Source organism: Simochromis diagramma, unplaced genomic scaffold (assembly GCF_900408965.1).
Source record: "Simochromis diagramma unplaced genomic scaffold, fSimDia1.1 OVJJ01000005.1, whole genome shotgun sequence".
Lineage (NCBI taxonomy): Eukaryota > Metazoa > Chordata > Actinopteri > Cichliformes > Cichlidae > Simochromis > Simochromis diagramma.
The window spans coordinates 1,151,582-1,179,506 of record NW_024387097.1 but is presented as its reverse complement, the minus strand read 5'-3'; the positions used below and the strand labels follow the sequence as shown (position 1 = coordinate 1,179,506).

Genomic DNA, 27,925 nt, shown 5'->3' with positions numbered 1-27,925 from the left:
TTATCAATTTGGTTTCTTTGCCTGTCCCGTTTGGTTCTTTAGCCATCAGAATTATTGTCTGAAGGCCAAGAAAGATGCCCAACTGATTTACTTTACCAAGTGGATCATCACAGCCTTGCCATATTGGTCCATTTGGTTGACCTTTGTTATTATTATTATTTCTTTTATTTTATTTCAAGTTGTTACAGACGGGACAGACATGACTGGGGGATAAGAAAGGGAGAGAGAAAGAAAAACAGAGGGGAAGAAGGACCGTAAGAGAAGACACAAAAAACAAACAAATAAAAAGGAAAACAAGCAAACAAGCGACCGTGGCTCAGGGGGTTGGGAATTGCATCTGTAACCGGAAGGTCGCCGGTTCGATCCCTGGGCTCTCTGTCCTGGTCGTTGTGTCCTTGGGCAAGACACTTTACCCTACTTGCCTACTGGTGTTGGCCAGAGGGGCTGATGGCGCGATATGGCAGCCTCACCTCTGTCAGTCTGCCCCAGGGCAGCTGTGGCTACAACTGTAGCTGCCTCCACCAGTGAGTGAATGAATAGTGGCATTGTAAAGCGCTATATAAATCCAATCCATTATTATTATTAAAAAGAGAGCAACACAATAAACATGACACCACAGCAATAACCTAGATAACTGTAACTAACAGTAAATACTAAATATTGAATGTTATTGTGTAGTACGCAACACCGACAAGTAAGAAATATGTATTTATGTCCATGTGCGTAATGTGCCACGGGTCACCCCAAGTCCAGCACCCTGAGGCTGTACGCTAAGTGGAAGGAAGGAGGCCGGGGACTGGTGAGTGTCAGCACCACAGTCCAGGACGAGACAACAAACATCCACGAATACATCAGGAAGATGAGCCCAACCGACCGCGTGCTCAGTGAATACCTCAGGCAGCAGAAGCCCAGGAATGAGGAGGAACCATCATAGAAGGACAGGCCCCTGCACGGTATGTACCACCGACAGATAGAGGAGGTGGCTGACATCCAGAAATCCTACCAGGCTGGACAAAGCTGGACTGAAAGACAGCACAGAGGCACTAATCATGGCAGCACAGGAACTGGAACGCCATAACCAAGTGTCCAGCATAGTATACAGAAACATCTGTGCCGAATATGGAGGGGATATGGGAATATGGGAGTCCTGAGGTCAAAATAGGAGACGCCCTCCAGCGTGGTGAAGAGTGGCCGAGCTAAGATCCTGTGGGCCGAAATGATATTTAACGACAGTAATTTTAATATAGTTTTAGAGGCAGGAACATGAATTCTTCAAACTCATTTTGTAATAAAACTGTAATTTAACATTTTGCTGTTTTCCTTCTTCTTCCATCTTCCATCAAACATTAATGATGGAAACATTTGTTAATCAACAAAAACAGTGTAAAATTACAGAAACAATTATCCTTCGAAGCTTTTCTTGATCTTATGATGTTTTCCATCGAGGTCAAGGAAAAGGAAAACAATAATGGTGATTGTGTTGGCCTCAGGATTTCTTTGTATCATGGCTACAGCCCTGTGGTCGCTATTTGCTGCGGTTGGCGAACAAGGTGCATTACCGCCACCTTCTGGACTGGAGTGTGGCTCGGTCAGTTTATACATCTATATTCTCATATAAACACCACTTGCTCTTAAAAACCCAAATATCGCCCTGCGTTCCTTTGTAATATTTCTTGCACCCTTAACTGAACTCTGCTTTTCTGTAATGTGAGTATTTGCCTGTATTCAGCGCATTCTAACATCACACGTTCAAATGTCTCCTCCTGTCCACAAAATTCATAATCCCCTGTCTCGTGCTTATTCATCTTCTTTAGTGTGTTATTTAAACCTGTGTGACCAACTCTCTCTCTTGCCATTGTATCTTCTTTTTACTGCTTTGACTTCGTCTCCATTGTCCAGCTGCTCTATAATAACCTTCTCTGTCCCACAGCGCTGGGTCTGCTGTTTCCCAACGAGACTTTAACGTAACGTGGCTGCACGGCAGAAGTTCTCCTCCTACTTAGGAGGGTGTGTCTGTCCGAGAGAAAAACGCACAGTTCTTACACAGTTTGAACTTCCTTTCGACAGCTTCGACTTGAGTGTTTGGTACCACCCGTTATTACTGACGCTGCAGTCATTTCATGAGCGGACAGGGCTGCTGTGGCAGGAGACACGTCTCTATAGACTTTATTGTTTGTCTTAAAAAGTAGTTGTCGGTCTGACGCAGCGTTCGCGTGGGACGCTTCACTGATCATGGGGGATGTGATTTCTAGTCACCTGGATGAAGGCAAGCGGGAGATTATCACAGGTAAGGAGCGCCGCGGGTGATTAGTTTGATGAGTGCTGGTTTGGCGTGTTTTCCATTTTGCCACAGTGTCAGCGTGAGTCCAGCACCTCTTTGTTTACTAACTAAACGGGCTTTTTATCTGCTTCGTTGATGAACCACAAATATCCACGTAGCGCGTTGGGCACCGCTCTCTTCCCTTAGCTGGACCAAACAGCTCTGTCTTTAGGGTTCGGGTTTGTTCTTTGTCGTACTGAAGCGCTTCCACGACACCAAAAGAGAAGGAAAAACTGGAAACGTAATAGGAAATGATGTGACCCGTTAAAGTTTGTTACAAATGGGGAGTGCAGCAGATAAAGTTCTGCTGATCGTCAGTGGCCCTGCCTCGGACATGTCACAGCCTATCAGGTTTTCTCTAATCCTTGCTGTCGAGTCTGAAGCGAATAAGCCTAGCTGCTGACATTTTTCAGCAGCACACTCGTGTACAGTATCTATTGGACTTAAGTGTCACAGTACTCGTGCCTGGTCCACACAGATGTGTCTCATATAAAAGGCATCACTGATGACCTCCTGATGTGCCACTCATCTTCTGCCCGAGACTGGACGGAAGGTTCCGTTGGACTCTGACTTTGCAGTTTGTGTGTTAGGAGTGGAAAGTTCAGGTTTAGCAATTCCTTATTTTTGGCTTGTTTCACCTCAGTTCTCTTTATTTGTGAGGATTACAGCTGACAGAAGAATCCACAAGTATGTTGTAACTTTTGGTGGTGGTGGGTGGGGTGTTGTTACAATTTCTCCTGAACTGGGCCAAATTTCAGGAACTTCAGTGACTTTTATTACACTCTCAAAAAGTGTTCATGTTACTGTTTCATTGCTTAGTTGTTGGGATGTTTAATTTTCAAAACAACTGACACACATGTTTTTGTAGGGTTAGTCCTGACCAGTCCTGACCTGATAGACCAGTGACCTGTACGGGGTTTGGTCTGTACCCAAACTGCAGATCATACTTTCTAGTAGGCTCTTTATCTTTTTTTCCATTTAGAAAATGAAGCAACGTACATAAAATAAAGAAGACCGCGCATGAAGGTAGATATTTGGGCTCAGTTTTCTAGTACTGGATTAAAATGGACATGAAACACATCATGTATAATGACTAATTGACGTCATGGAGCCCTACATAGATGTAACTCTGTCTGTGAAGCTCGATTTAAGCGCGTGCTTAAAGTTTTAGAAACGTGTTTAGCGCCATCTCCTGTCAGTACAGAACATTACATCTAAGTAACGTTTGGTTGGCTGGTTGGTTGCTGCTGATAGACTTTAATTAGTTGATATAAACTAATTAATAACTGAACCAATATAATGAGACTTAAACTAAAAACCCATTAAAGGGTTTCACTTTGTACTGACTTTGGCTGCAACAGTGACATTGATGTTCAAATGAAGGATGCACTGTTCAGTCTCTGGTGAGCGTCTGTTCCTGTCACCACAATTAAAACCTTTACTGGGAAAAAGCTGGTGGGAGTCTTTCATCAAAGCACCAACAAACTCTGACATGAAGAAAAACAAACTTTGTCGCTGCTCCAACCAGTAAGCCTCCAGAAGTGTTCAAATATGCAGATGAACTGTTAACCTAGTCTGATACATGTTTCAATTATATCGTTTGCTGAAGATATTTTACATCGAAGCAAATACCTGCAGCAAACAGGGCTGCAACTAAAGGGGGGCATGAGGTGTACTAGACCATATTTATTTCAAGGTTGTCGTAACATTTTTCAGATTGAAGGAGAAATAATATAAAGTCTTAATTAAATTGCTTTGATATTTAAAAATATAGAAGACAGAGTCAAGGCACATTTCTTATACATCTTATTTAGCTGAGTTTGACCTTTGACTGTACTTGAGATGTTTACTTTAAAAACATTGAATTTCAGTTTGACATATAAATCCAAGGAATGAGTTGTTTTTGTTTTTCTGACAGATTAAAGTTAAACTTTTAAACATTGACGTGAAAAAAGTGTGGCGCCTCTTCCTTGGACTGTCTTGGGGGTTTTTGTTTCCTCCCCGTTGCGCACACACGACCTATTTTCCCTGCAGACGTACTGATGGGATTCCTGATCGGTAAACTGTTTACAGCATCACAGACCAGGAAAACGTGGAGTTTCTGACTCCAGCATGTGGGTGAACCACTTGTCAGCTAACTCAAACAGGCCCTTCTCCACACTTTTCTCATTTCTAAAGTGCTTTACAAACCTGAATGTTACAGCCAACAGGGGGATTTTCCCGTATCAGTGCAACTAGCTACACAACAACAACACTTACTGGTTAAGAGAGAGTGAAAGTGGACAGTATGTCCTTGGTCTTAATATGAAAATGTTGCAGCACAGTAAGCCCCTTACATTAATCTTTAATTTTCCTTCCGCTGAGCTATTGGGTCGGTTACATTAGTTTATGTTACCTAACTGGTAATGACCGAAACCAACCAACCCAGTGATGTAACACTGTGTACTGGAAGAAGATGGCGCTGAACAGATTTAATACATTTTAACTTTAAGCACTGTAAAATCCAGCTTCACAGTTTTTGTGTGTGTGAAGCTGACAATGCTCGCTTCCACAGGTTTGTTTTTGTTTTTAAAGTCTTTTCTTTTTACTAAAAAATGATTTGAGGTTTGATGACTCGTCTGAAGAATCAATTGCAAGTTTTGGCCACAGATTCCCAGAAAGACCAAAGAAAATTTGAGTAATACTAGACTTGGATTTAGCTATAATACAAATAGAATCTACAGAGAATGGAGGAAGTTGAAATGTGGGATGAACCTCATTGGTATAGACCTACAGACATTCAGTGACCTTTCTATTTTACACTGACCTCCACGCTTGATTTCTGCTTAAAGTTTAGAGGGCTTACCTAAAGCTCAGGAAACGTAGTGAATGCCATGATTGAGGCTAAAGATAATTTTTTCCTTCACTGTCATTACAACTCAGAGTAGCACGTACACGTATCAGATGTGGAATTTGAGGAATGCATGAAAAACACGTTTCTGTGTGGCTGGATGGAAACCTTAGCACACTGAGAAGCTGAGTCCTGTTATTGAAAACTGAGAGTGGCCTCTGATACCACACGGTTTAAAAGCAAGACTGGATTAGTAACAGATTATTTACATTTATATTTTGGAGTGAGCATGCATGTAAAAACAAAGTCTGTGTGAATATGGCCAGTTACTTGTGTGTTTTGGGGTTTTTTGTGAGCAAAACACTGAAACTGACTGTAACAATTAGAGAAATTAAACTCATCAGTTAGTGTTAGGTTGCCTCTTTGTTTTAACATTTAGTCAGGATGCCTGAAGATACTGACTGTTATTATTGGGCATTGAGTTGTCAGCACTTAATTGGTATTATGACATGTGAAAATGAGAATGACATAGCTGCTAACAGACTGTAGTTAGAGAAAACTGAACTATTGTTGACTGAGTGGGTTGTCTGGGGTGGGTAATGGACACATGAAGAACCAGGCAGCAGGAGAATCATAGTTTCACTGAGCAGAGTCTCCAGATTATGGATTATCCCGCACCTCAGTTCATTGACTAAACCCAATCCTGGGCTTCTCTGTTATTGCCTTCCAACCTACTTCTGCATGGGCGAACCTTAATCTGGAAGTCCCGAGGTGAAAATGGGAGAAGCCCCCTAGGCTGGTGGAGAATGGCCGACCTAAGGTCCTGTGGGGCTTCCAGATACAGATGGCTAACCAACCGGACATTGTAGTGTTGGACAAGCAGAAGAAAACTGCCGTAGTGATTGATGTAGCGATAGTGAATGACAACAACATCAGGAAGAAGGAACACGAGAAGCTGGAGTAATACCAAGGGCTCAGAGAAGATGTGGAGGGTGAAGGTGACGGTGGTCCCCGTGGTAATCGGAGCACTCGGTGCGGTGACTCCCAAGCTAGGCGAGTGGCTCCAGCAGATCCCGGGAATAACATCGGAGATCTCTGTCCAGAAGAGCGCAGTCCTGGGAACAGCTAAGATACTGCGCAGGACCCTCAAGCTCCCAGGCCTCTGGTAGAGGACCCGAGCTTGAAGGATAAACCGCCCGCAGGGGCGAGAAGGGGACATTTTTTTAATATTTACACATATATGTATGTCAAAGTGGGTTTGAGAGAGAGCTCAAACGTTCATTTTCACTTCACTTGTGAAAACTCTCTAACTGTACCGGTCAGTATCTACACTGAAGATAAAATGAGCGTCTCGTTTAAAACCAAGAAGACTGAAGAATGGACACTATTGGTTGGGTTTATTTGCTCCAGTTGTCACAGTCAGTGTTTCAGTGTTTTGCTTAATGAAGACTTTGTTTTTACATGGATGAATGTAGAGCTTTGCTTGGTCTATGAGTGAGTGAAACAGGAAATCCCCCCCCCTCCCTCCCCTTGTCCCTGGCTCTGTGAAATCTCTAACCTCTGACCTGTATCTTCCTGTTGCCTGGTGACATGTGGTCCTCTCACCTTCAGCAAATACCCAACTAAGCGCACAGGTGATTGTTTTAAACAGGTCTGATAAAATGAGAAATACTTATTTCAAAGTTAACTTCTCCTCAATAGAAATATATGACATGGCCAGTAAGAAGTCGACAGAACTCCTTCTATCCATGTTTTGACAGACGCCAACAAAATTATGACATTTAAAGCAGCAATGAAAGGCCCTCGCACCCTGGGAACAGCCAGCGTGCTGCAGGGTGAGTCACACAGTCACATGGCTGATTCAGTGTCACATCACTTCCTCACTGACTGCTCTTTGAGTGCTGGGAGCAGAAAAGCGCTAACATAAGAGACGGTCTGTTTACAACTGACAATTTACCTTCTGTGCCCACTAGGTGGCAATATAGAATACCCACTAACTATATGACATACTGGTACATATCGAGTGGAACCATCAATTAAAATGTTGCATAGATTGGATCATGATTAGAACCTACTGTGTTTCTTTTTGACAGTAGGTGGAACTATAAACACGACCTAATATGGGCACATAGATATCTCCAGTCTCTGTCTTCCATCAGGAATTTGGGAGTCTGGGAGAGATTCCCAAAAGTTGAATCTGGACGTAACATTTTCTCAGTTGACATATACAAGTGACTTCTTGGATGAGTGATGAAAAGTTTCTCCCCATGAAAATGCTACATCCAGATGAACGGACTTGACTTTTTTGAGGTTTTCTTAACTGGATGATTCAGCGTGCCACTGGGGCAGATTGAACAATGTTCAGTTGAGATGTGCGATATCTTCTCCTGTGGCGAATTATTTCACGAAAATTCAAAAGCTTCACAATTTAACATCACCAAGGTCTTTAGACTGTACTCATCAAAGGTCATGTTGATCTGATGAAGTCCCGGGGAGTCTGCCAGAATTATACTTTAAATTCAAAATAGCTGCCTTTCTTCTGGGTTTGGCGTTTAGCTCCAAGAGATGTTTTGTACATCTTGAGACATCGCATAAGCTGCAAGATTTCACAGTTGAAACGTAGAGCCATTTTGTAATATTCAATGACCAGAGCCATACAACCTGAGAGCCTTTAACACGCTGCACGTTTCTGCCAAATTTCATGACTTTTCAAGCTTCCCAAACCCCTCAAACTGCTTCCTGTTTCATGGCGAATCCCCAGCCACCAGAGCACGCCAGCATCATCAAGTTCTGATGTGTATTCAGACTGCTTCTGAGGTGGACGTGCTCAACCTGGAAGGAGCAGTAGGTGACAGCTTCCTGTCGTCACCATGTGGTGCTTCATCTGTTCATGGCTGGATTCCCATCACACCGGAGAATGTTGGGAGGATCGGACAATGTGTCTTTGCGTTACAGCTGTTTCCTGCTTACTGGCAAAGTTTCTCCAGTAAACACGCCAATAAATCGCCATTCTGCCCGGGTCGCGCCCTTTGGCGAAAAGTTTTGAACATAAAGTAAGACATTCTCTTGGAGGCTTTTTTTGACCACATTTTAGGCTGTTCATCCCAACCACCTTAAAACTGTTCCTAAACATGTAAAAAGACTTTGCTGTTCCCATCAGGTGCTACTGTGATGTCAAATACTGCAGTTAGATGTGTTCAGGGATGGACTCTATCACACTTTTGGTTCAAATTGGACAATAAATGTGTTAGGGATGCAACCATTCAACTAATTTAATTGACACATTCTTTGCTTGGACGCTTTGTGTACTGCAGCGGTCTATAGTGCGCCATTGTCACCATGGAAATGCGAGCGATTCACCCACGTTTGTGACTAAACTAGACCTGCAGTACAAACGTATTCAGCAGTCACGTGTAAAAGTGTGACAGGCTGAGCTCAGGTGGAGCTTTTTCCAAAAGCTTTCATAACATTTTTCAGATTGAAAGTGAAATAACATAAAATATTGTGTTAATTAAAGTGCGTTAATATTTAAAAATATAAAAATAAAAGCTTTTCATGAGTTGATAACGACAAACACGGGCTGGTAAAACTCTGAGCCAGTGACCTGAGGCTTGTTAGGTAACACACTGGATTATTATTAACCATCATAATTACTCGTTTTCAGCAGTACAAAGATGTTTCATCGGCGCTCAGGCCAAACTTTAAAATGCTGATATTGTCGCTTTTCTTCATCGCAGGCTTGCAGACACAAACGCCTCACTCGTTCACTCTCACGCACAAACACTCATGAACACACACCAAACCAAAGCACTGCATGAACGCTTTCCGTCTCCTGTTAATGTCAGAAAGCCTTCCAAGAACACAGAGTAAAGGTACAGTTTCTGTAGTTTAGATCGCACACGTCTTCTTTTATTTGACTTTGACCTTTCACTGTATAGGAGAGTATTTCGATATTTTTGTAGTTAAGAAAATATTTTCCAGGTTTCCAGCTTAGCCAGGATATTTTCTTCATTCAACCAGCTGTTCTAAAAACTGCCTGAAAAGCCTCCAGCATGCTGCAGCAAGAAGCCCATCTGATTTCAAAGACTGTTCCAGTACCGTACTTGGTTCTCAGACTACGTGCTTAATTGTGGTTCCTGGGCCGTTTAAAAGTGGAGTGGAAGGCAGAGCCTTCAGCTTTGTTCTGTGGAACCAGCAAACAGACTCTGTGTCTGGGACGGCTGTCGCTCAGGGAGTAGAGCACGTCATTTTGTTATGGCCACTCCCCTTTTTGTATACTCAGTAGGGTTACCCCCTGCAGAGGTTCAGTGATGGTAGTTAATTTGATTGGCTTACACCAGGGTAGAGGCTTCGGGATGGTTTAAATAGGCCTGTGCTCTCCCTCCAGGAGGGCATCTCCAGGGTTATGTTTGTTTTCCAGTTGCACTACTGGTAACGTATAGTTTTGGCTGGATCAGATGAACCTGAACCTTTAGTGATGATGAAGGGGCCTTTCTCGGATCATGTGACTCATGTGACTGCAGAAAATGATCTCTATGATACCAGAACAGAAATTTAATAAAATGTGATTTAAAATAAAAATCTATAAAGAACATAGAAAACAATGAAATGCAAAACTGTTTGTTTTTGGTTTTTTAAGGGGGGAGCGAGATGATCATTCATTGTTAATCGTCTCCAAGCACTTGCTGCTTGTGTTTTCTGGGGCTTTCTGTGTAACATTAAAGGGTCTTTACACTCTAAATCTGCTGCGTGGAGGTCGCCAACTTTGGCCTGTGAGCTTCATCCAAATTGTAAAGCAGCTTCCACTGGACTCTGGAGCAGTGGCGACATTTCTCTGGATTGAGGAGTCTAACTTCTCCGTCTGGCAACTTGATGGACGAGTCTAGGTTTAGCGGTTGCCGGGGGAACAGTACTTGTCTAACTGCACTGTGCCAAGTGTAACGTTTGGAGGGGGGCTGTTTGTGAGGAGTTGCTACTTAGTTTCACTGACAGGAACTTGTAACGCTTCAGCATAGCAAAACATTTTAAACAATTTCATGCTCCCAGTGGAACTAGTTTGATGATGGGCCCTTTCTGTTCCAACATGGCTGTGCGCTGCTGCACAAACTCCATGACGACATGAGTGAGTGACTTTGGTGTGGATTCTTAACCCAGTAGAAAACCTTTGGAATAAGTTGGGTCAGAGATTGCCAACCAGGCGTTCTCATCAAACAAGAGTGTCCAACTTTACAAATGCGCCTCGTGAAAGTTTATTCAAAATTCCCGTATTCGCACTTCTAAACCTTGAGGAAAGTTATACGGTTAAAATTCCTTGAGCCCCTGCTGATTCTGCAAGTTTGCCCAATAACAAAGAAATGTTCAGCTCATAGTTTCAATGGTGGGTTTATTTGAACCGTGAGAGACGGAACCATAACAAAAAACGCACCTCAAGTTACACATTAATTTGCATTTTAATGAAGGAAATAAGTATTTGACCCCTTTGAAAACATGCTTTAGTACTAGGTGCCAACAAAGGTTTTGCCAATACCAGAGGTCAGACTTGTCTTGTAGTTGGCCAAAAGTTTTGCACACATCTCAGGGTGGATTTTGTCCCACTCCTCTCTGCAGATCTCCAAGTCATTAATGATTTCACTGAGTCAGAACATTAACGCTATCTGAATGTGCCCAGCACTGCAAGTATGCCGTCATAGATCGGGTTTTATATATTAAATATTTCTTCCCAGAAACTCGCGAGAGCAGGACCAGAAAAGGTGGCCGACGGTTCCTCCCTTTCTTTGTATTTATCACACAATGAAGACGTAGACAGAAAAATACTGTCCAGCTTTGTGTTAGAGAAATACAAACAACGAGTGACTTTGTAAATGCGTTTAAGATAAGGATGTCGCATTAGTCGTTTTAGGTTTGGTCATCGCTGGCGTCCTGCGTGTGTCTTTCTGGTGTTGATGGGAGCTCATCACTGTCAGTGTACAGTGATGAGCTTATTTATGCACACCAGTGTAAAGCAGTGCTCTCATTATTTACAGGCAGTAAATCATTTTTCCTTTCTTGTCAGAGGTACTCTCTTCAATCGTGATAGGATTGTCGTGTCTTGCATGACATGATGTTGGTGCTGGTGGTCCATTCATCTGGGACTGATTCAGCCATGTCATCTGTAACTCCTGCAGTATCTGTGTCCAGCCGCCGCCGCAGTCATTGATATTCATAGTTTATGTGAAAAACAGTGACACAGATGTTTACAGCAACCGTTGCAGTTTTGACTGCAGCTACAACTTCAATATGTTACTTAAATTCAATGTTATTCATATAATGCCAACAGTCAAAGCCTCTTGGCTGCTCTGCATTGTGACATTAGCTATGACTCCTAACCACTCCAGGTGGGTATAAATGGTTTGTGTTAACCCTTCTAGGGCTGCAATACATTGAGAATTTTGAATAATTCAATAATAAAAAAAGTCTGGACGCAGTGTTTACTTCTATGCTTCCTTTAATGCACAGCTTTGCAGCGCGCCGATATGTTAGACCAGAGTGTTGCATCCACTGAAAACAGACCTGCCATACAAGCAGCATCTGAATAAAAGGTGACGGCGTTAAGCCCACACAGCCCCCAGTTTCAAACAGAAAGGCAGCAGCGGTGAAGACGCTGCACAGTTTTAACGTGAGACTGGAATCTGGGCCGCATGTGTGTGTAAAATGAGTTGGACACCCCAAAATTCAGATGTTTAGCCATTCACACTGGTCCAGCCCAGTTTATCTGCCCCCACCCAGGTGGGGACGGTGATTCAGGCTTGTGGGTGGGAGTTGGGGTGGTGGCTGGGACGGATGGATGGCAGAATGAGAGAGGTGAATGAATACATATAGTATGTGAATAATTATTTATTATCTGAAAGAGTTTGTATACGTGTAAAAGTTTCTTCTTTGGTTTGGTTTGGTGCTGCTTTCTTCAGACGTTTTGTTTTTGGCCGTTCCAGATGCTCACCTGAGGCAGGTCGAGTATAAAAGGAGGCCAGTCGCTTTCAGCGGGCTGAATTCCTGTTCCAGTAATAAAGGCCAGAGGATGAGTTTAATTCAGCCTCAGGCCGCTTTGTTTAAACCTGACAGTGAGACCATCTGTGAGACTGATCATACAACAGAAGCGTGGGCTTCATTTACCTGTGTGTGTGGAGATCATCATGTGCAAAAAAAATAATCCATTTCACCGTTAGACTCATGACACGTGCATGTCGGCCAGTTTGTTCTTACCACTGTGCACATGTTAGTCAGTTTGCCTCCAAATCCACAGGCTTGTGCTTACATCTTGTAGTCTTACTATCTGCATACCGCCACGCCCCAATTTCTCTATATAAGGAAACGAGGTTAGCTGGAGAGAAAGCTGTGACTGTTTTTAAAGAAGGCAGCACCAGTAAGGCAAGAACGCAGGAACAAATCAGCCTGAAGAAACTAACAAGGTCCAGAAGGAAGACAGGAATGGTTCCACTGTCTGTGGGCCGGGGCCAAGACATTAGACTGAGCAGTAAGATCCAGGCTGTGTGCGATAAGACAGGCCTCTTTGTCATTTCATTTTCTTTAGATGTTGGTCATTTTTAAAGAAAATGTAATTTTAATCCTGAGCTTCTGGTTAGATTATGATAATTTGGTAAACTGCTTTGCTGTAAATAAGAACCAAAGAGAAATAAGTGTCGTTGTTAACAGTAGAGCTTGTAAAGAAAGACAGGCCCTTATAATTTGTTTTGTAACCCAAATTCAGGTTTTTTCTTTTCTTTCATCATGAAACATTTGCGCAGATTTAATTGTATCGTTCGTGTGTGTGTGTGTGTGTGTGTGTGTGTGTGTGTGTGTGTGTGTGTGTGTGTTTGCAGCTCGGACCGGAAAGGTGATTGCTGAGTTTGGGCGTTTGTATGAGCAGCAGTACGCAGTAGCTCTGTTCAACAAAGTTCGCTTTGACGTAGAGGGAGGAGGAACCCCGCAACCTCAGCTGCTTCACCGCAAGGTACAAACTCCTCTCTGAAAGCTCTGCTTTTATTCCAAACACCAGCGAGTAACCATGGCAGTAAGGATGTCCCACGTGGCTCATTGTTTTGAGTGTCACACCGATGCTGCTCACAGATTAGCGAGCTATGCTCCAAAGTCTTTGTCTGTTAATCATTTGGATTATGACCATAGTGAGTCCTCTTGGCTCTGAATGGACAGAGAGAGACTTTAATGACTCAAAGGTTTCTCTTCGGTTGTGAAATGTGTCACAGATTCCTCTGGAGAACAAGGCCATTTTTTCAGGCTCCCTCTTCCAGTACTTGGAGGAAAACAAGAAATGGAGGAACCACTTCCTTTCCATCCCAGACTCCCATGACGTCAAGTACTACGACAGCAAGGCGGTGAGACGGGTGCAGTGTTCTCTGTACATGAGCAAGTTTTACTCACTGTCTAATACATCGACTCTGTTCTTCCTTGGCTTCACCACAGTCCCATGACAGACTCCTCCATCCCAAAGGAACCATCAACTGTGCCGGGTATAAAGTCCTGACATCTATGGAGCAATACCTGAATCTGATCAGCAACAGCTTGCCAGGTGAGGAGCGGGTAGGTAAGGAGAGTGTACTTTATGGTTGGTAAATTGGTAATAACTGTTTTATTACAGTAGGAAGGGGAAAACTCGAATCAACAGGAAACTCAGTTCATCAAATGCAATGATTTATTGTGGCAACTTGAGACATGCAGTCAGTGGGGTCAGCTTAACTGGTCACTGTGAACGTGTGACTGTGAGAGCCCTGTCCAGGGTGTACCCTGCCTCTATGGTAGATATAAGCTGCCCGATCCTGACCCCTGTTGTTCAGTAAAGACCACAGCGGGGTGAAGCTGGGGTGGATAGTGTGCATCCAACAACAGGTTCCAGGACTTCAGCCTTACTGGTTGAATGTTGTTGCTGAAGGTACTGAGCTCTCTCTGTGGTGAAGCAGACCAACATTTCTCTTAGCTGTTAGTTGAGAGCTGCCATTGTCTTAGCTGTAAAAGGCTGATGGGGTAAAGCACACGCAAATTTGTTAATGCGGTAACTGGAGAGTGAGGATGCAGGAGTTTAACACTGAGACTGCAGATGTGTCTTCTTGGAGGCTGGGGGGGGGGGTCACACTGGCAGCCACGGTGTTTCTGAATGTTGCTGTACTCAAGAAAAGGAAAAGTTGACTGCAAAATCAGAAATGTTTGCACACCATCAGTGAGCACGGACAACATGATGAAGTCTTTTTGTTACCCTTTAACTCTACAGAGAAACTTCAGTGAGGTTTTCAGTGTATTATTAATGCAACGATTTTATTTTTAGGTGTTAAAGCCAAGGTGGGAAGTTCCCCCTTTCTAAAGTGTGCCACTCCGTACCCTCTGATAATGTGGCACCCTTATGCCCGCCACTACTATTTCTGTGTGACGACAGAGAAAGAGCAGCAGAAGTGGTATATGGTACTCCAAGACTGTGTCAGACACTCCAACAATGGTGAGTCATGCTAATGTAATGATAGAATAACCCTTTATTGTCATTGTGCGTGTACAACGAAACGGTGGGTGCTCCACACCAGCTGTGCGTGGTGTAAAACTATAATAGTAGGACAGAGAGAATGAATAACAAACTAGAGGAATCTATGCAAAGCAGGAGGAAAGCACACGTTAGACAGGCTGCAAACGAAGAGCTGCTACTTTCAGTCCTCAACAGTTTCATGTTTGTCAGAGCTCTGGATTCTTCTCTGTGCTGTAAACAAAAACTAGATCTGCACGTTGCTTTTCTGTCTTCTGCGCTCCTGCTCTCTTTTCCTTCTCTGCTTTACTGACTGTTAAGTCTGTTGCTGTGATTGAGACTTGCCCATAAAGATGTCAGCTCCTGACCGGAGCTATAGCAGTAACTACATACGGGCCATAAAGTCCCAGATAGTCTGACTACAGTGAACGAAATGAAGTTGTTTTCATTAAATACCCTGTGACACAGTTTAGTCCTCGTACTGTCTCACACACACACACACACACACACACACACACACACACACACACACACTCGCTTTTATGCACATCTAATTGACGTCGTGCTTACAACCATCAGAAGTGAAACTAAAACAAATATCCTGAGATAATTTAAATTTAACACTAAATGTGATTCAGAACATTTTTGCTTTTGTCTGTAATTTTTAGACATTTTATTTATAAATAAATAAATAAATAACAGTGCCAAATCACTACAACAGTTGCCTGAAGGCAGTTTGTATTGTAAGGTCAAGACTACAATACAACAGCACGATCGGATCTGCACTCTGGGAAGGAGAAACGTTTAACAGCAATCACAACAGGGGGCGTCTGTCTCCTGAGTCTGAGGAAGCTGAAGGCTCTGCCTCTCTTTGCACTTTTAGGCACCATAGGTGGCACAAGTAAACCAGCAGCCTGACAGTACAGTGCTCTGCTGGGATAATACACTTCTATGATAAGGTTTTTGTTTTGTGTTTTCAGAATAATCTGCTCTCTCTTTCTAGTCCCTGTCAGGACTCTTGCTGCAGCATTTTGGATTAGCTGAAGGCTTTTCAGGGAGTTTTTAGGACTTCCTGATAATAATGAATTACAGTCGTCCAGCCTGGAAGTAATGAATGCATGAACTAGTTTTTCAGCGTCACTCTGAGACAGGATATTTCTAACTTTAGAGACAGATATGCAGACTGAAGGGCAAACATGACTCCACGAACCCTCAGTCTCACTGGAGGCCAAAGTAAGACCATGCAGAGTGAGAATCTGGATAGATGCTGCATTTCTACGATTTTGAAGGCCAAGTACAAGAACCCGTGTTTCATCTGAGTTTAGAGCAGGGGTGGCTCAGAGGCCACATTGACTTTTAAAATGTGACGGGCCAGCACCAGATCCATGCATATCAAACATAAACATTAAGATCACACTTTTTTGTCAGTGAATCAGAATCTCCTGTTAGTTTTGTTGTGGCAAGAACAGATCTGAGGTGTTCATCACTCAGCTGGGATCTGTGGGTGCTGCTTTGTCTGTTCACACACATACGTGGAGCCAAACAACACCAGCATCCTCTGTGACATCATCTGGATGCTTGGTCCCCTCACTCTAAAGTGCATTTTACAACTGGCTTCACTGTGTGATCGAGGTGCAGCACAGACTTGCACAGGGCTTCCTGGTGGATTATGCAGTGGAAAAAACAACCTCCTGCTCAGGGTTGTCCTCTTTCAACCTGCCCTGGATTCTTCTGAGCAACCCGACTTTTGTTCCAGTCAGATTTGGCGATCCATCTGTGGTGGCCTGACGAGTGTACTCCGAGGTGGCTTGTACCTCTTGATGACCTCTGCCGCGTGTCATACAAGTCCTCTCCCCACGTTTTCCTCTTTATGGATTGCATGGCCAAAAACTCCTCTGTTATCTTAAAATTAAAAATGAATCCCTCTGATACAAATTAAAAGCTGAGCAGTGTCCTTGCACAACTAACCTATAATTACATGGCAAAACAATTACCTTACCAAGGTACATACATTAGTTTTAATTATGTAGTAAAACTAAACTTGCAGATATATCCTAAATATTGTTCAGACACAGTTATGAAATCTGATCATTTTTACTTACATTTCTCGTGTAAAACACTGAATATGAAGCCAACAAAATTCATTCATTGTAAAAAGTCATCTGGGCTCCTGCACCCGACCGACCCCCAGTTTAATAAGTCATCTGTTCATTCACCATCGCAGTGTTTTCTTCAGCAGGATAAAATGATGACACTGTTTGTGTGTTATGTGTTTAAACTGCAACTTGATTGGTTGGTGGAGGTGAACAACTAAAAACAGTTAACTGTAATTTATCCATCCATTAGTTTATATTTACATTCAAATGAAGCGTGGATCATTGTAGGAGTTGTGTGATTGATGATCAAAGTATAAAAAAGTCAAATTAATTGTGGTGGAACAGATTTGTTCCACTTTTGTTCTTGTTTGAAATCGCCTGGTACCATCTGAAGGAGAGAGAACTCGATTATTTGAAAGGGTCTCCTTAATCTCACGATGCTGCATTCTGTCATCAGCCCTGCTTTCCCTCCTGTTTTACCTTCATCACTTCTCTGATAGAAGACCTGCAGTTATCAGTTAAAAGTTCACTGACGGCTGCTTCTTCAATTCCAGGTTTGTCAGATGAGAAAAAAGTTCAGACACCAGCCTTCACTAATGCAGTGCGACTCTACCGTCAAGCTCAAGGCCAGTATGGCACCTGGGAAATGATGTGTGGTGCACCGTCACAGGTAGCGTTGGCAGAAATGTTCTTCTGTGGCCTCAATCGGACTTTGGGGGGGGGGGGTTGGAAGCTGGGATGAATCAGGTGCTGTGTCATGAAATGTAAACTTGATGTCCTCCCTCAACCTGATTTTTCATTGAATTGCGACACGAGGTTCTTCAAAGTTTTCACCAAACACCTGATGGTCAGAAGATTAAATGCTTTATGCACATGTTGCATCATAGTCAGGCCCTGCTGTGCATGCTTCAGTGCTGAACAGGTTTTTCTAGATGTTTCTTCAAACCCAAATCACATTTATATGTCATTTAAATTAAGTTATTGTCTAATGCTGTGTTTTTAAATCATTCTGTTTGACTGATTATGCTTTAAAAAGGCGCCCACAAATAAAATGTCTTATTATTAATTATGTGATAACAGACTTAGTTTGATGGAAGCATAACCACCTTACGTTGTCTTCTGTGGAAGAAAACTTAATTGCACGCGCTGTAGTTCATCTCACATGGCCTGTGTGAGTCCCTCTGTTATGTTCTGCTTCCTTACATGTGGCAACATGGAAAATGTACAGAGAGAGGTTACCATGACGATCACACGAGCGACTGTAAAAATGCAGAGTGCTCGTGGTCCTCTTATTTGTATGTGGGAATCGTTTTCCTTGTAGATCTTGTCTAACCTGGTGATGGAGGGCCTCCTCTCGGAGCTGAGAGACCTCATCTCCCCCCGCCTCAAAGGCAAACTCCATGAGAGACAAAGGAACTGGATACTGGTGAGAAACTACTCTGGGATTATTAGACTCAGTCTTTAGCAAAATAAGTGTTAACCTGCAAGTTTGGTGGATACTGCACCAGTGATTGGGGGACTTGTAAATGTTGACATCACCTGTTTGAAATGCTCCTTGTTCTTCTGGAACTTTTCAGGGTCTTTTTAGCACTTTTGTTTCAAACATTGTGCTATTTTGCCAGAATAACAGGAACTTTAATGACAAAGGTGTTGTGTGATTCATTCAGATGTACACTACCAGTCAAAAGTTTTAGAACACCCCAATTTGTCCAGTTTGTCATTGAAAGTTATGCAGTTGATTGTCTGATTGCACTCTGAAATAAACAAAAGCGTAGTACAAATAAACACGTGGAGTTAAAAAAAAGAAATCATTGAATCAGTTTATAGACTAAAATGTATTCTAACCTTTGACTCAACAAAGTAGCACCTTTGTCAGATAGAGCAGCTGAACAAACCCGTGCCATTCATTCTACAATAGAAATCAAATATTCCCCATGAATGTGGACCTTGTAGCTGCTTTGCTTTCACTCTTCTGTCCAGTTCAAACCAGCTCGATGGGCTTTAAGTCTGCAGACTGTGCTGCACACTCCATGTTTCCAAGCTCACCATCTTGTTCTTTTTCCTGAGGTAGTTCTGGCACAGCTTGGACTTACGTTTGGGTCGTTATCCTGCTGTAGGATGAACCCCTGACCATCTGCACACCAGAGGGTCCTGCATGGAGTGCTGTGGTAGCTGTTTTGATTCAGGGAGCCTCTCACTCTGTACGAGTCACCGACCCTGGATCCAGCAAACAGCCCCAGACCGTCACACTTCCTCCTCCATGTTTGACAGTTGATGCCACACACTGTGGATCCGTCCTTTCACCTACTCGACAGCGCACAAAGATCCTGCGTGATGAGCCGAAGATTTCAAGCTTTGATTCATTAGTCCATCTTACCTTCGTCCAGTCTTCAGTAGTCCAGTGTCGATGTTTCATGGCCCAGACAGACCTGTTTGTCTTATTCTGACATCTTATCAATGGCTTTCTTGCTGCAGCTGACGAGCGTATGGTACCACGGTGTGTTCAGCACTGCTTCTATGCAGACAGAGGGGGGAGTAATCCAGAAAGGTTGGAACAGCTGCAGGAATTAGTAGCAGCAGCTTTCAAGGCTTGATCAACCTGCATTGCTGCAGAACAGATTTAACCTGTTAACCCTTGTTGTCCCTGGAAAAGGCTTTTTGTATGATTCTGAAATGTACATTATTTTTCAGTTTTGAGTAACTGCACCTTTGTTTATCCTCTGGCAGTTCACCCTCACCTTTGTACCATTTCAAGCTCTTGACTGGACTGAATGACTTGAATTGCAGTAAATAACTGGAAAGATTAGGGTGTTCTAACTTGTGACTGGTAGTGTATGTATAAGCTTTGAGCTTATTTTAGTAATGTGAGTGCAACAGAAAAAAAAGCTGATCTACATTTCTTCAAAGGTCTGTAGTTCCACAGGACCTCTCCAGCAGGTACAGCCCAACTGCTTCCAAATTCACCTGTAAACTCAATAGTCTGTGTTACGCAGATATACAAATATATTCACTGCATGCATATTCCAAACCATTTAGGCTACTATGTGAAACTTAACCAGACGATGTACTGCACAGGTGTGAGTTTGGCAGCTGTGTGTTTTGTGTTTGTAGATCAGTGATGCTGTGTACAGCCTGGTGCAGGCGCAGTGCCAGACGCAGTATGAAGCAGTGTTGCAGAAGTGTGAGGCTAACCGCTCTTCTTTAGAGGCCTCCATACGAACAGACGTGGACCAGATCATCACATCCAAGGAACACGTGACCAACAAGATCAGAGGTTGGATAAGAGCAACACTTCTCCTCATTCAGATACTAGCAGCACATTTCTCAGAGCATTTTTCATCTTTGGTTAGTTATAAGCCCGTCATCGATAGAATACTCATGGAAGTAGAAGTCGTAATAATAACTGTAAATGTTAAAGCAGTGTTGTTCTAAATATCTACAGGGCTTAAAATTCTTACTGTGGGTTCAGTTTTAGCTGTAAATGTGGATTCATATCTTAATAGGAACGTTTATTGCTTGTTTTTAAAACTGCACCATGGCAAGAGTATCAGTGAGAATGCTTGTGTATAAACCTATGAAACCTATAGTTTACCTGCTTTGGAACAAAGGAATGATGATGCATCCATCCATGACATCAAGCTGAAGACATGCATCCATGCAGTTAGATGATTGGTTCTAAATGTAGCTGTGAGAGAGAGAGTAGCCAGAGAGACGTCCAGCAAGCACAAGGAAACCAGACAAACTAACAAAAAGGCCAAATCAGCAACCAACTTACTGTTACATGTTTGTAAAAATACATAACGTGTGTGTGTGTGTGTGTGTGTGTGTGGAGATGGATGGAGATATGTAGATGTTACATTGTCTTGGTTTAAAAAAAAAAAAAAAAAAAAGATAATAAAAATATAGCAATATCTTACAGTTTGATATTTTAACATCACTGTCGATCAGTAGAAAGCAGGGAGACAGTTTCAGAAGGTTTCAGCTGCAGATAAGAGACATTAAACCAAACAAAGTTACTGAAGGGTAACTTTTTAAATTGTATGATATCTAATCTACGTGTGCTTCTACTTGTTTCCAGCCAATTAACTCAGTTTGATTCAGCTTTATTTTTAATATCTCCAAATCACAACATTCACCTCAACAATCAGACAAAACCTCTGAGCAGCACTTTGGCAACAGTGGGAAGGAAAAACTCCCTTTTAACAGGAAGAAACCTCCGGCAGAACCAGGCTCAGGGAGGGGCGGGGCCATCTGCTGTGATTGGTTGGGGTGAGAGAAGGAAGACAGGATAAAGACATGCTGTGGAAGAGAGACAGAGGTTAATAACAGATATGATTCAATGCAGAGAGGTCTGTTAACACATAGTGAGTGAAGAAGAAACACCCAGTGCATCATGGGAATCCCCGGCAGCCTACGTCTACTGCAGCGTAACTAAGGGAGGATTCAGGGTCACCTGGTCCAGCCCTAACTATATGCTTTAGCAAAAAGGAAAGTTTGAAGCCTAATCTTGAAAGTAGAGATAGTGTCTGTCTCCTGAATCCAAACTGGAAGCTGGTTCCACAGAAGAGGGGCCTGAAAACTGAAGGCTCTGCCTCCCATTCTACTTTTAAATACTCTAGGAACAACAAGTAGGCCTGCAGAGCGAGAGCGAAGCGCTCTAATAGGGTGATATGGTACTACAAGGTCATTAAGATAAGATGGGGCCTGATTATTTAAGACCTTGTATGTGAGGAGCAGGATTTTGAATTCTGGATTTAACAGGAAGCCAAAACAGGAGAAATCTGCTCTCTCTTTCTAGTCCCTGTCAGGACTCTTGCTGCAGCATTTTGGATTAACTTTTTTAAATTTATTTATTTTATTTCACCTTTATTTATGTAGGTAAACCTCATTGAGACACACAGTCTCATTTTGAGCAGCAACCTGTTTTAAATATCCTCACAAAACTACAGCTTGATAAACATACTGTAGTCATTATAATTCATATAACAACTAATTAACTGGAAAAAAAAATAAAATAAAAGACAGTAACAATAAAACATGAAGAACAGGAGCAGCCCTCATGCTTCCTCCGTTGTCCTTAGGATTTGTTTAAAACCCTTCAGTTCAGCATTGTAAGAAAATGCCTTTTCCCCACGTTCTGTACGTACTGAAGTGACTGATAGAAGCTTGTGAGTGGAGGTGTTAGTTACTCTGTTTAGGTGACACACAGGAAGGTAGATGCACTGCTAACAGACAAATTACTGATGTATAACTGAACAACTGGAGGCTTTATTTACAGGTTGTCACATTTCTAATCTGACATAACGATCCCAGACGTCTGCCTGAAACTGCAAGCCTGCTTTTCTCTCTTGTTTTGCAGCCGTGGTTCTTCCTAAAGCAGAGAAGCTGCTGAAGGTGAGCATTCAGCCCTACATCAGCTCCATCCTAGAGGCCCTGCTGGAGCCCACCAGCCGAGGGTTCTTCGAGGTCCGCGAGGTTTTCTTCCGAGAGCTGGTGGACATGAGCAAAAACGTCCTGAATGAGGGCACTAAGGAGATGGTGGCACAGGTGAGCACGTAGAAGAGGTCCTCCTGGAGAGGGGAATTCAGTAAAGGAGATACTCCCTCTGCCTCCATTGAACTCAGAAACATTTAGTGACATTCAGTGCTTGTAATCTATTCCTCTTCCTCAGCACATGGAGAAGATCTCAATGCTTGCCTTCCATCCAGTGAAGATGTGCAGCTGCTATGAAAAGGTGATGCAGCTGAGTCTGGAAGGTCTGGATCAGAGATTTGACATCTCGAGCCCCTCGGTGTTCATCCAGAGGGTCCAGATCCTCATGAGAGAGGTGATGATCGCTTACTGGCAGCTGGCTTTTCAAAGCAGTGCAGCTTTAACATATTGCTGGAGGTCTAAGTGATGTATTGATTACAATCGTAATTTACTGTACGAATGGTTTTCTGATCAAATGTATTTTTAAAGATCTGCATTTTATTTGTTGAAAATTTCATTTTATTACATTTTCTAATGAAACAACACGTTACAAACGATCTAAACAGAGGAGGTTACAATCAGCACTTACTGGTAAATAAACATCACACACTTTGAAAAACAAACTCCCCGCTGTATTAGGAACTTGACCGTTCTCAGATCCCCGAATGTGTAACAAATACAGGCAACGTAAATCAAAATGAATATAGTGAAACAAATGATTCACCTTCACTAACCCCAGAACAGAATGCAGTTGGGAAGGAAAACAATGACTCGAGAAACAAGTAACACACAAACTCATATCAGCTGACTTCCATGAAAAGGCGAATGCATTAGAATCACTGATGTGTGCTCTGAGAAGCTTAGAACACTAGCAGACACTAAAACATAAAACACCACAAAGAAATGCTCCCGTCTGGATTTAAACATCTCTTATGCAAATATCCTCCATTCCTGTGTATTAAATCACATACAAAGTACATTATGTTGTCGCCTTCATCTCTTAGAATTGAGATGTTCACTGATTGCTGTAAATTTGTCAGGATGAGATCAGAAAGTTTTATTTCTAAAGAGAATAGTTGAGTTATTATTGAATATGAAATACTTTGTGGTTTGTTAGTCTCACTGTCCGTGTTTGAACTCGAAACATTTCCTGCCTCCTTTTCTGAGGTCAACATTACACTGCTTATGTCTGCTTTAATTTTGTGTGAGCATCTCTCTACTCTCAGTGTTGTAAGAATAAATTAAACTTGAATAGTTGCTGCTCAGTTTGCAGAGGAATTGAGTACCATGAACACAACAGGACTGCAGGAAGGCAGCACTTCTGAAAGTGTATTTGCTTAGGAGAAGGGGAAGTATGACTAGGTGGAGGCACATCATGGAGCATCAAGTTTTGGATCAGTTAATAGATCTTCTTTCATATCATATTTATGTGATAATTATCAAAGTCAAGCTATTATAAAATATACTGATACATTTGAATGCACTCGTGATAGTGTCCCCATCTGTGTCTGTTTACAGCAAATGGACAATGCTGTTTATACATTTGAGCAGATCCTTCACCAGAGTCTGGAGTCTCAGGGCGGTGAGGATCTCTGTAAGACTATCCAGCGCTGCCAGGACAGAGTTATCAAGGTAAAACACGTGATCAGTAAAAACCTGTTAGATCACCATTTTCTCCTAAACCAGAAACACATGGAAGAGGAGGACTGGGGTGGTAGATTTGAAGGTTGGTGGTTGGATTCGCTCCACTTTACAACATCCATATAGAGTGTGAGCATATTAATCCATCCATCTTCTTCTGCTTATCCTGGGCCGGGCCCAGAACACCTCACCCAGGATCCATCCTTGTCAGATGACTGAACCACCTCAGCTGGCTCCCTTCGATGTGGAGCAGCAGCGGCTCTACTCTGAGCCCCTCCTGGATGGCTGAACTCCCCTATCTCTAAGGGAGAGGCCAGACACCCTTCGGAGGAAGCTCATTTCGGCAGTTTCTTTCCGCGATCTCATTCTTTCGGTCACTACCCACAGCTGGTGACCATAGGTGAGGGTAGGGACGTAGATCGACCGCTCAGCTCTCTCTTCACAGACCGGTACAGTATCCACATCAGTGCAGCCGCAGCACCAATCCATCTGTCGATCTCCCGCTCCCTTCACCCATTACATGTGTACAAGACTCCAAGATACTTGAACTCCTCCACTTTGGGGCAGGAACTCGTGGCCTGTTGAGCTATCAGGGTAGAAGTGCCTTAGTCAGGGCGGTCACCACGAACCTGATGGTCTCTCTGAGCTCCGTCGCTGCCCCGTGGAGAGAGAAGAATCATCCAGAAGGACAACAATTTCTGCTGCAAAAATGCTTCAGCAAGGGGGAGGAAGACTGGAGATGGAGCAATACTGGAAGAGCATATGGGAGAAGGACGCAACACATAACGGCAGTGCTCGGTGCCTATTGGGTCTAAGAGCAGACCACAGCAACCTCCCTGAACTGGGACCAGTAACCATCACAGTGGCAGACATCCAAGAAAGGGCCAACAACCTTCCTCTGTACCACATGGAAGCTCCTGTCAAAGCATTCACATCATAGCGTTGTGAATGCTTTCCACATATACTGCATTTGTTCAAAATGAAGTTACAACTTATAGTTGCCATCTGACTGACACACACACACACACACACACACACACACACACACACACACACACACACACACACACACACACACACACACACACTAAAGCTGTCCTTTTCCTTCTTTCCTGTGGTTCAGAAGTTTGACTATGACAGCAGCACAGTGAGGAAGTGTTTCTTCCGCGAGGCTCTCTTGCAGATCTTCATCCCCTACATTCTAAAGCAGCTCAACCCTTGCTTTGTATCTGTGAGTACATCACCTTCTCTCTTCCCCAGAACCTGGAAAATTAATAATGCACAGTTAGGTTTTTGTTTCTGTAACAAAGAAAAGCATTGTGACTGGTTCATTGTTGTGTTTGTTCTTGGTTTCATTCTTCTTTGAAACACCAGGAGTTGCCACGCTTTGAGGAGCTCATCTTCGAGGACTTTTCCCACTTCATCCTGGTAGAAAACATCTTTGAAGAGGTTGTGCTGCAGTCAGTCATGAAGGACATTATAATGGGTCAGTCTTCTTTGGTGGTATATCTGTATCGATGAAGAAAGACAGAGTAAAGCAGTCAGAACTGAGGGCCTTATTATACTACCAGGAGGCAACATTGCAGGCAGTGCAATGGGAACCATTAAGAGGAAAGCCTGCATGGACTCACAAAGCAACAAATCAGACAGGATATGATGAATGTTGAACAAGACAAAAAGGTTTCAAAGCAAAATATCCTGTCATCCAGAGAAAGCCAAAGCACACTCTGCAAGTATTCAAACGACACAGTTCCCCAGAAAGGTCCTCGAGTCCAGACGGGTCATCCACTAATTTATCTGATTCCTACATTTGGTACATTATGAAGAATCGGCCTTGAATTGTGCAACAGATCAAAGTGATGCAACACAGATGCTGGTATCAAATTCTAAAGAAGCATTTAGTGTTTAACAAACGTCTCCGTGTAGTGGTCACAGCTGCTTTCACTGTGATAAGATTCAGATTAAATATGATATAAAAGTGGCATCTTGGATCCATTTAACCTGGGAGATCAGCATCATTCATATTGGTCCCCGCTGTACTCTGTGCACATGACATAAGTCATTGAACTTATTGTGAGAATCCACATTTGAACCCTTTTCTCTCTGTCTGCAGCTGTAAAGGAGGCGGCAGTCCAAAGGAGACACAATCTGTACAGGGACAGTATTGTTCTGAGCAACAGTGACCCCAACCTGCATCTGCTTGGAGATAATCCCTCCATCGACTGGGCGGGACAGTACGGAGGCGACCAGGAGGAGGTGGATGGGGCAGAGAATGATGCCGAGTACGATGGTGAGGTGGAAAGTGTGACGTCCCGGAAGAAGAAAAGAGTGAAGCAGGTGGTGTCCTTGATCCAGATGGACGGCACCGCTGTCCTGCCTAGCGAGTCGTGCCTGGAGGTGCCTGGTGTTGAAGACATACCAGAGGAAGATGGAGAGGGGCGGAAAGAGAATGGAGCTGGGGAGGAGAACTCTGAAAACAAACCTTTGTGTGACCAGAATGGATTTGCAAGTCTCCAAGCCTCCACAGGAAAAGCCAGAAGACGACAACGAACCCGAGGAGCAGCAGAAAGAGGAATTCCAGGCGACCGAGTCTGCTGGAGAGGGAGAGGAAAGTCAGGCTGTGGCAGAAGAGCAGCCATCATCCAAGCAGGAGGAGTCAGAGGTTTTACTCCTGCCACCTGCTCCAGCAGCACAAAAGGAGTCTGAGATTCAGGAGACGAGCGAAGCTGCAGGAGCCCAGCGACTAAAGTGAATCCTGCCCGCTTCCTTTTGCTTTTCCCGTTTATACCAAGTTTAAGACACTAAATACCTTTTTTAACCACAACAACCCAAACTTTGTCTTCACCTGGTAGAAACATGAGCACCGTCTGTGTGCTGTGTATAAATGTGCAAGAGCGCCAGGATCGAGGTGCCTTCAAGAAGCTGGATGTTTTCTGTGGTTTGACCTTCAATCGGACTTTGTAACTGCGTGTGATTCAAACTGTAAGCATTAAACTGTCACTGAGTGATGAGCAGCTTAAAGAACGTGTGACAAAAGAATGAATCCTGAGTGCAGACGATCGTGTCCATGTCAGCACGAGTTTGTTTTGTGGTGGTGGGAACGGCACCGTTTTACATCAGTAACAAGAAAGATTTTATTAACTGTAATTTTACATCATTTTCTATCATTTCCACACTTTTTCATTTTTAGATTGAAGTTTCTGAAGCAAATGATTTATTGGTAATAAATTATCGATCAAAAGTATATTTGTCATCGTTTCTGTTGCCACGTGCACACCAAGGTTAGTATAGGGAACTAAACAAAACTTAAAACTATAATGAGAATTTTATTTCAGTTAGTAAAATGTAAACAGTGAGAGGCGTACAGACTGCTCCTGGACAATAAGAAACACAAGCGTCACCACACATAAGCTGTTCCACGTGATCCAGGACGTTTCTCACGTCCTTTCCACCTAAGAACTACATCACAGCAGGATGGAGGTGTCTCTGTGTACATGCATAGAATAAGGTGACAGGTAATGGGTGTGAATGTGTAACCCATATTTCTAATGACCTGAAGAACGTCCCTGTAGAGACGAGCAGAATGGAAACTGTTCGTTTCACAACAGAAAACTTTCTGTTCAACTTGGAAATGAGCAAAATCTGAGGCTATGATTTTCTTTAATGTTTGACATTTAGGTGTTTTTACGGAGCAGTTCTGCGTCGTCCTCCATCCTTTGCTCTGGTTTGAATCTCTGTTACTCATCTATTGATCACACAAATGTTCCACTTCTTCTTTTTGTGTGTTACACTTATTATAAACACATCCCCGCGTCACTGTTGGTAGAAAACTAAAGAACTGAAACTGTATTTGCCTTTGCAGTTTGCACTTTCTGAACAATATTCCCTGGATTCAAATCAACTGTGGAGAATCTTTTACTGCATAAAGTGTTTTTAAACTGTAGATTTTATGAGGTTGACTTGAACAACCCTCTGTGCACTTTCCACTGTGTGCTGTTTCCACTGTGTGCTGTATTTCACTTTTTAAACTCTGAGCACAAATAAACTGAGAACATTTTTCTCCAGTA

At 43.0% G+C, this 27,925-nt stretch overlaps 1 protein-coding gene across 1 annotated transcript; it reads left to right on the top strand.

The window, feature by feature from the left end:
• The first annotated feature begins 1,962 nt into the window (after positions 1 to 1,962).
• Positions 1,963 to 27,925, top strand: niban2b (niban apoptosis regulator 2b). The gene is made up of 14 exons (XM_040046523.1): positions 1,963 to 2,287; positions 13,007 to 13,137; positions 13,391 to 13,519; positions 13,608 to 13,713; positions 14,464 to 14,631; positions 17,300 to 17,415; positions 18,067 to 18,171; positions 19,857 to 20,019; positions 22,105 to 22,292; positions 22,417 to 22,572; positions 23,736 to 23,849; positions 24,982 to 25,089; positions 25,233 to 25,344; positions 25,972 to 27,925. Exons 1-14 carry the CDS (start codon positions 2,233 to 2,235, stop codon positions 26,562 to 26,564), a joined length of 2,244 nt encoding a protein of 747 aa, XP_039902457.1. The 5' UTR covers positions 1,963 to 2,232; the 3' UTR covers positions 26,565 to 27,925.

Excerpts from the sequence above, each read along its gene's own strand:
- niban2b (XM_040046523.1), top strand. The coding sequence starts at position 2,233 with ATGGGGGATGTGATTTCTAGTCACCTGGATGAAGGCAAGCGGGAGATT. Across the intron at positions 13,138-13,390 it reads CTCAGCTGCTTCACCGCAAG|ATTCCTCTGGAGAACAAGGC; the intron begins GTACAAACTCCT and ends AATGTGTCACAG. Across the intron at positions 13,520-13,607 it reads AGTACTACGACAGCAAGGCG|TCCCATGACAGACTCCTCCA; the intron begins GTGAGACGGGTG and ends GCTTCACCACAG.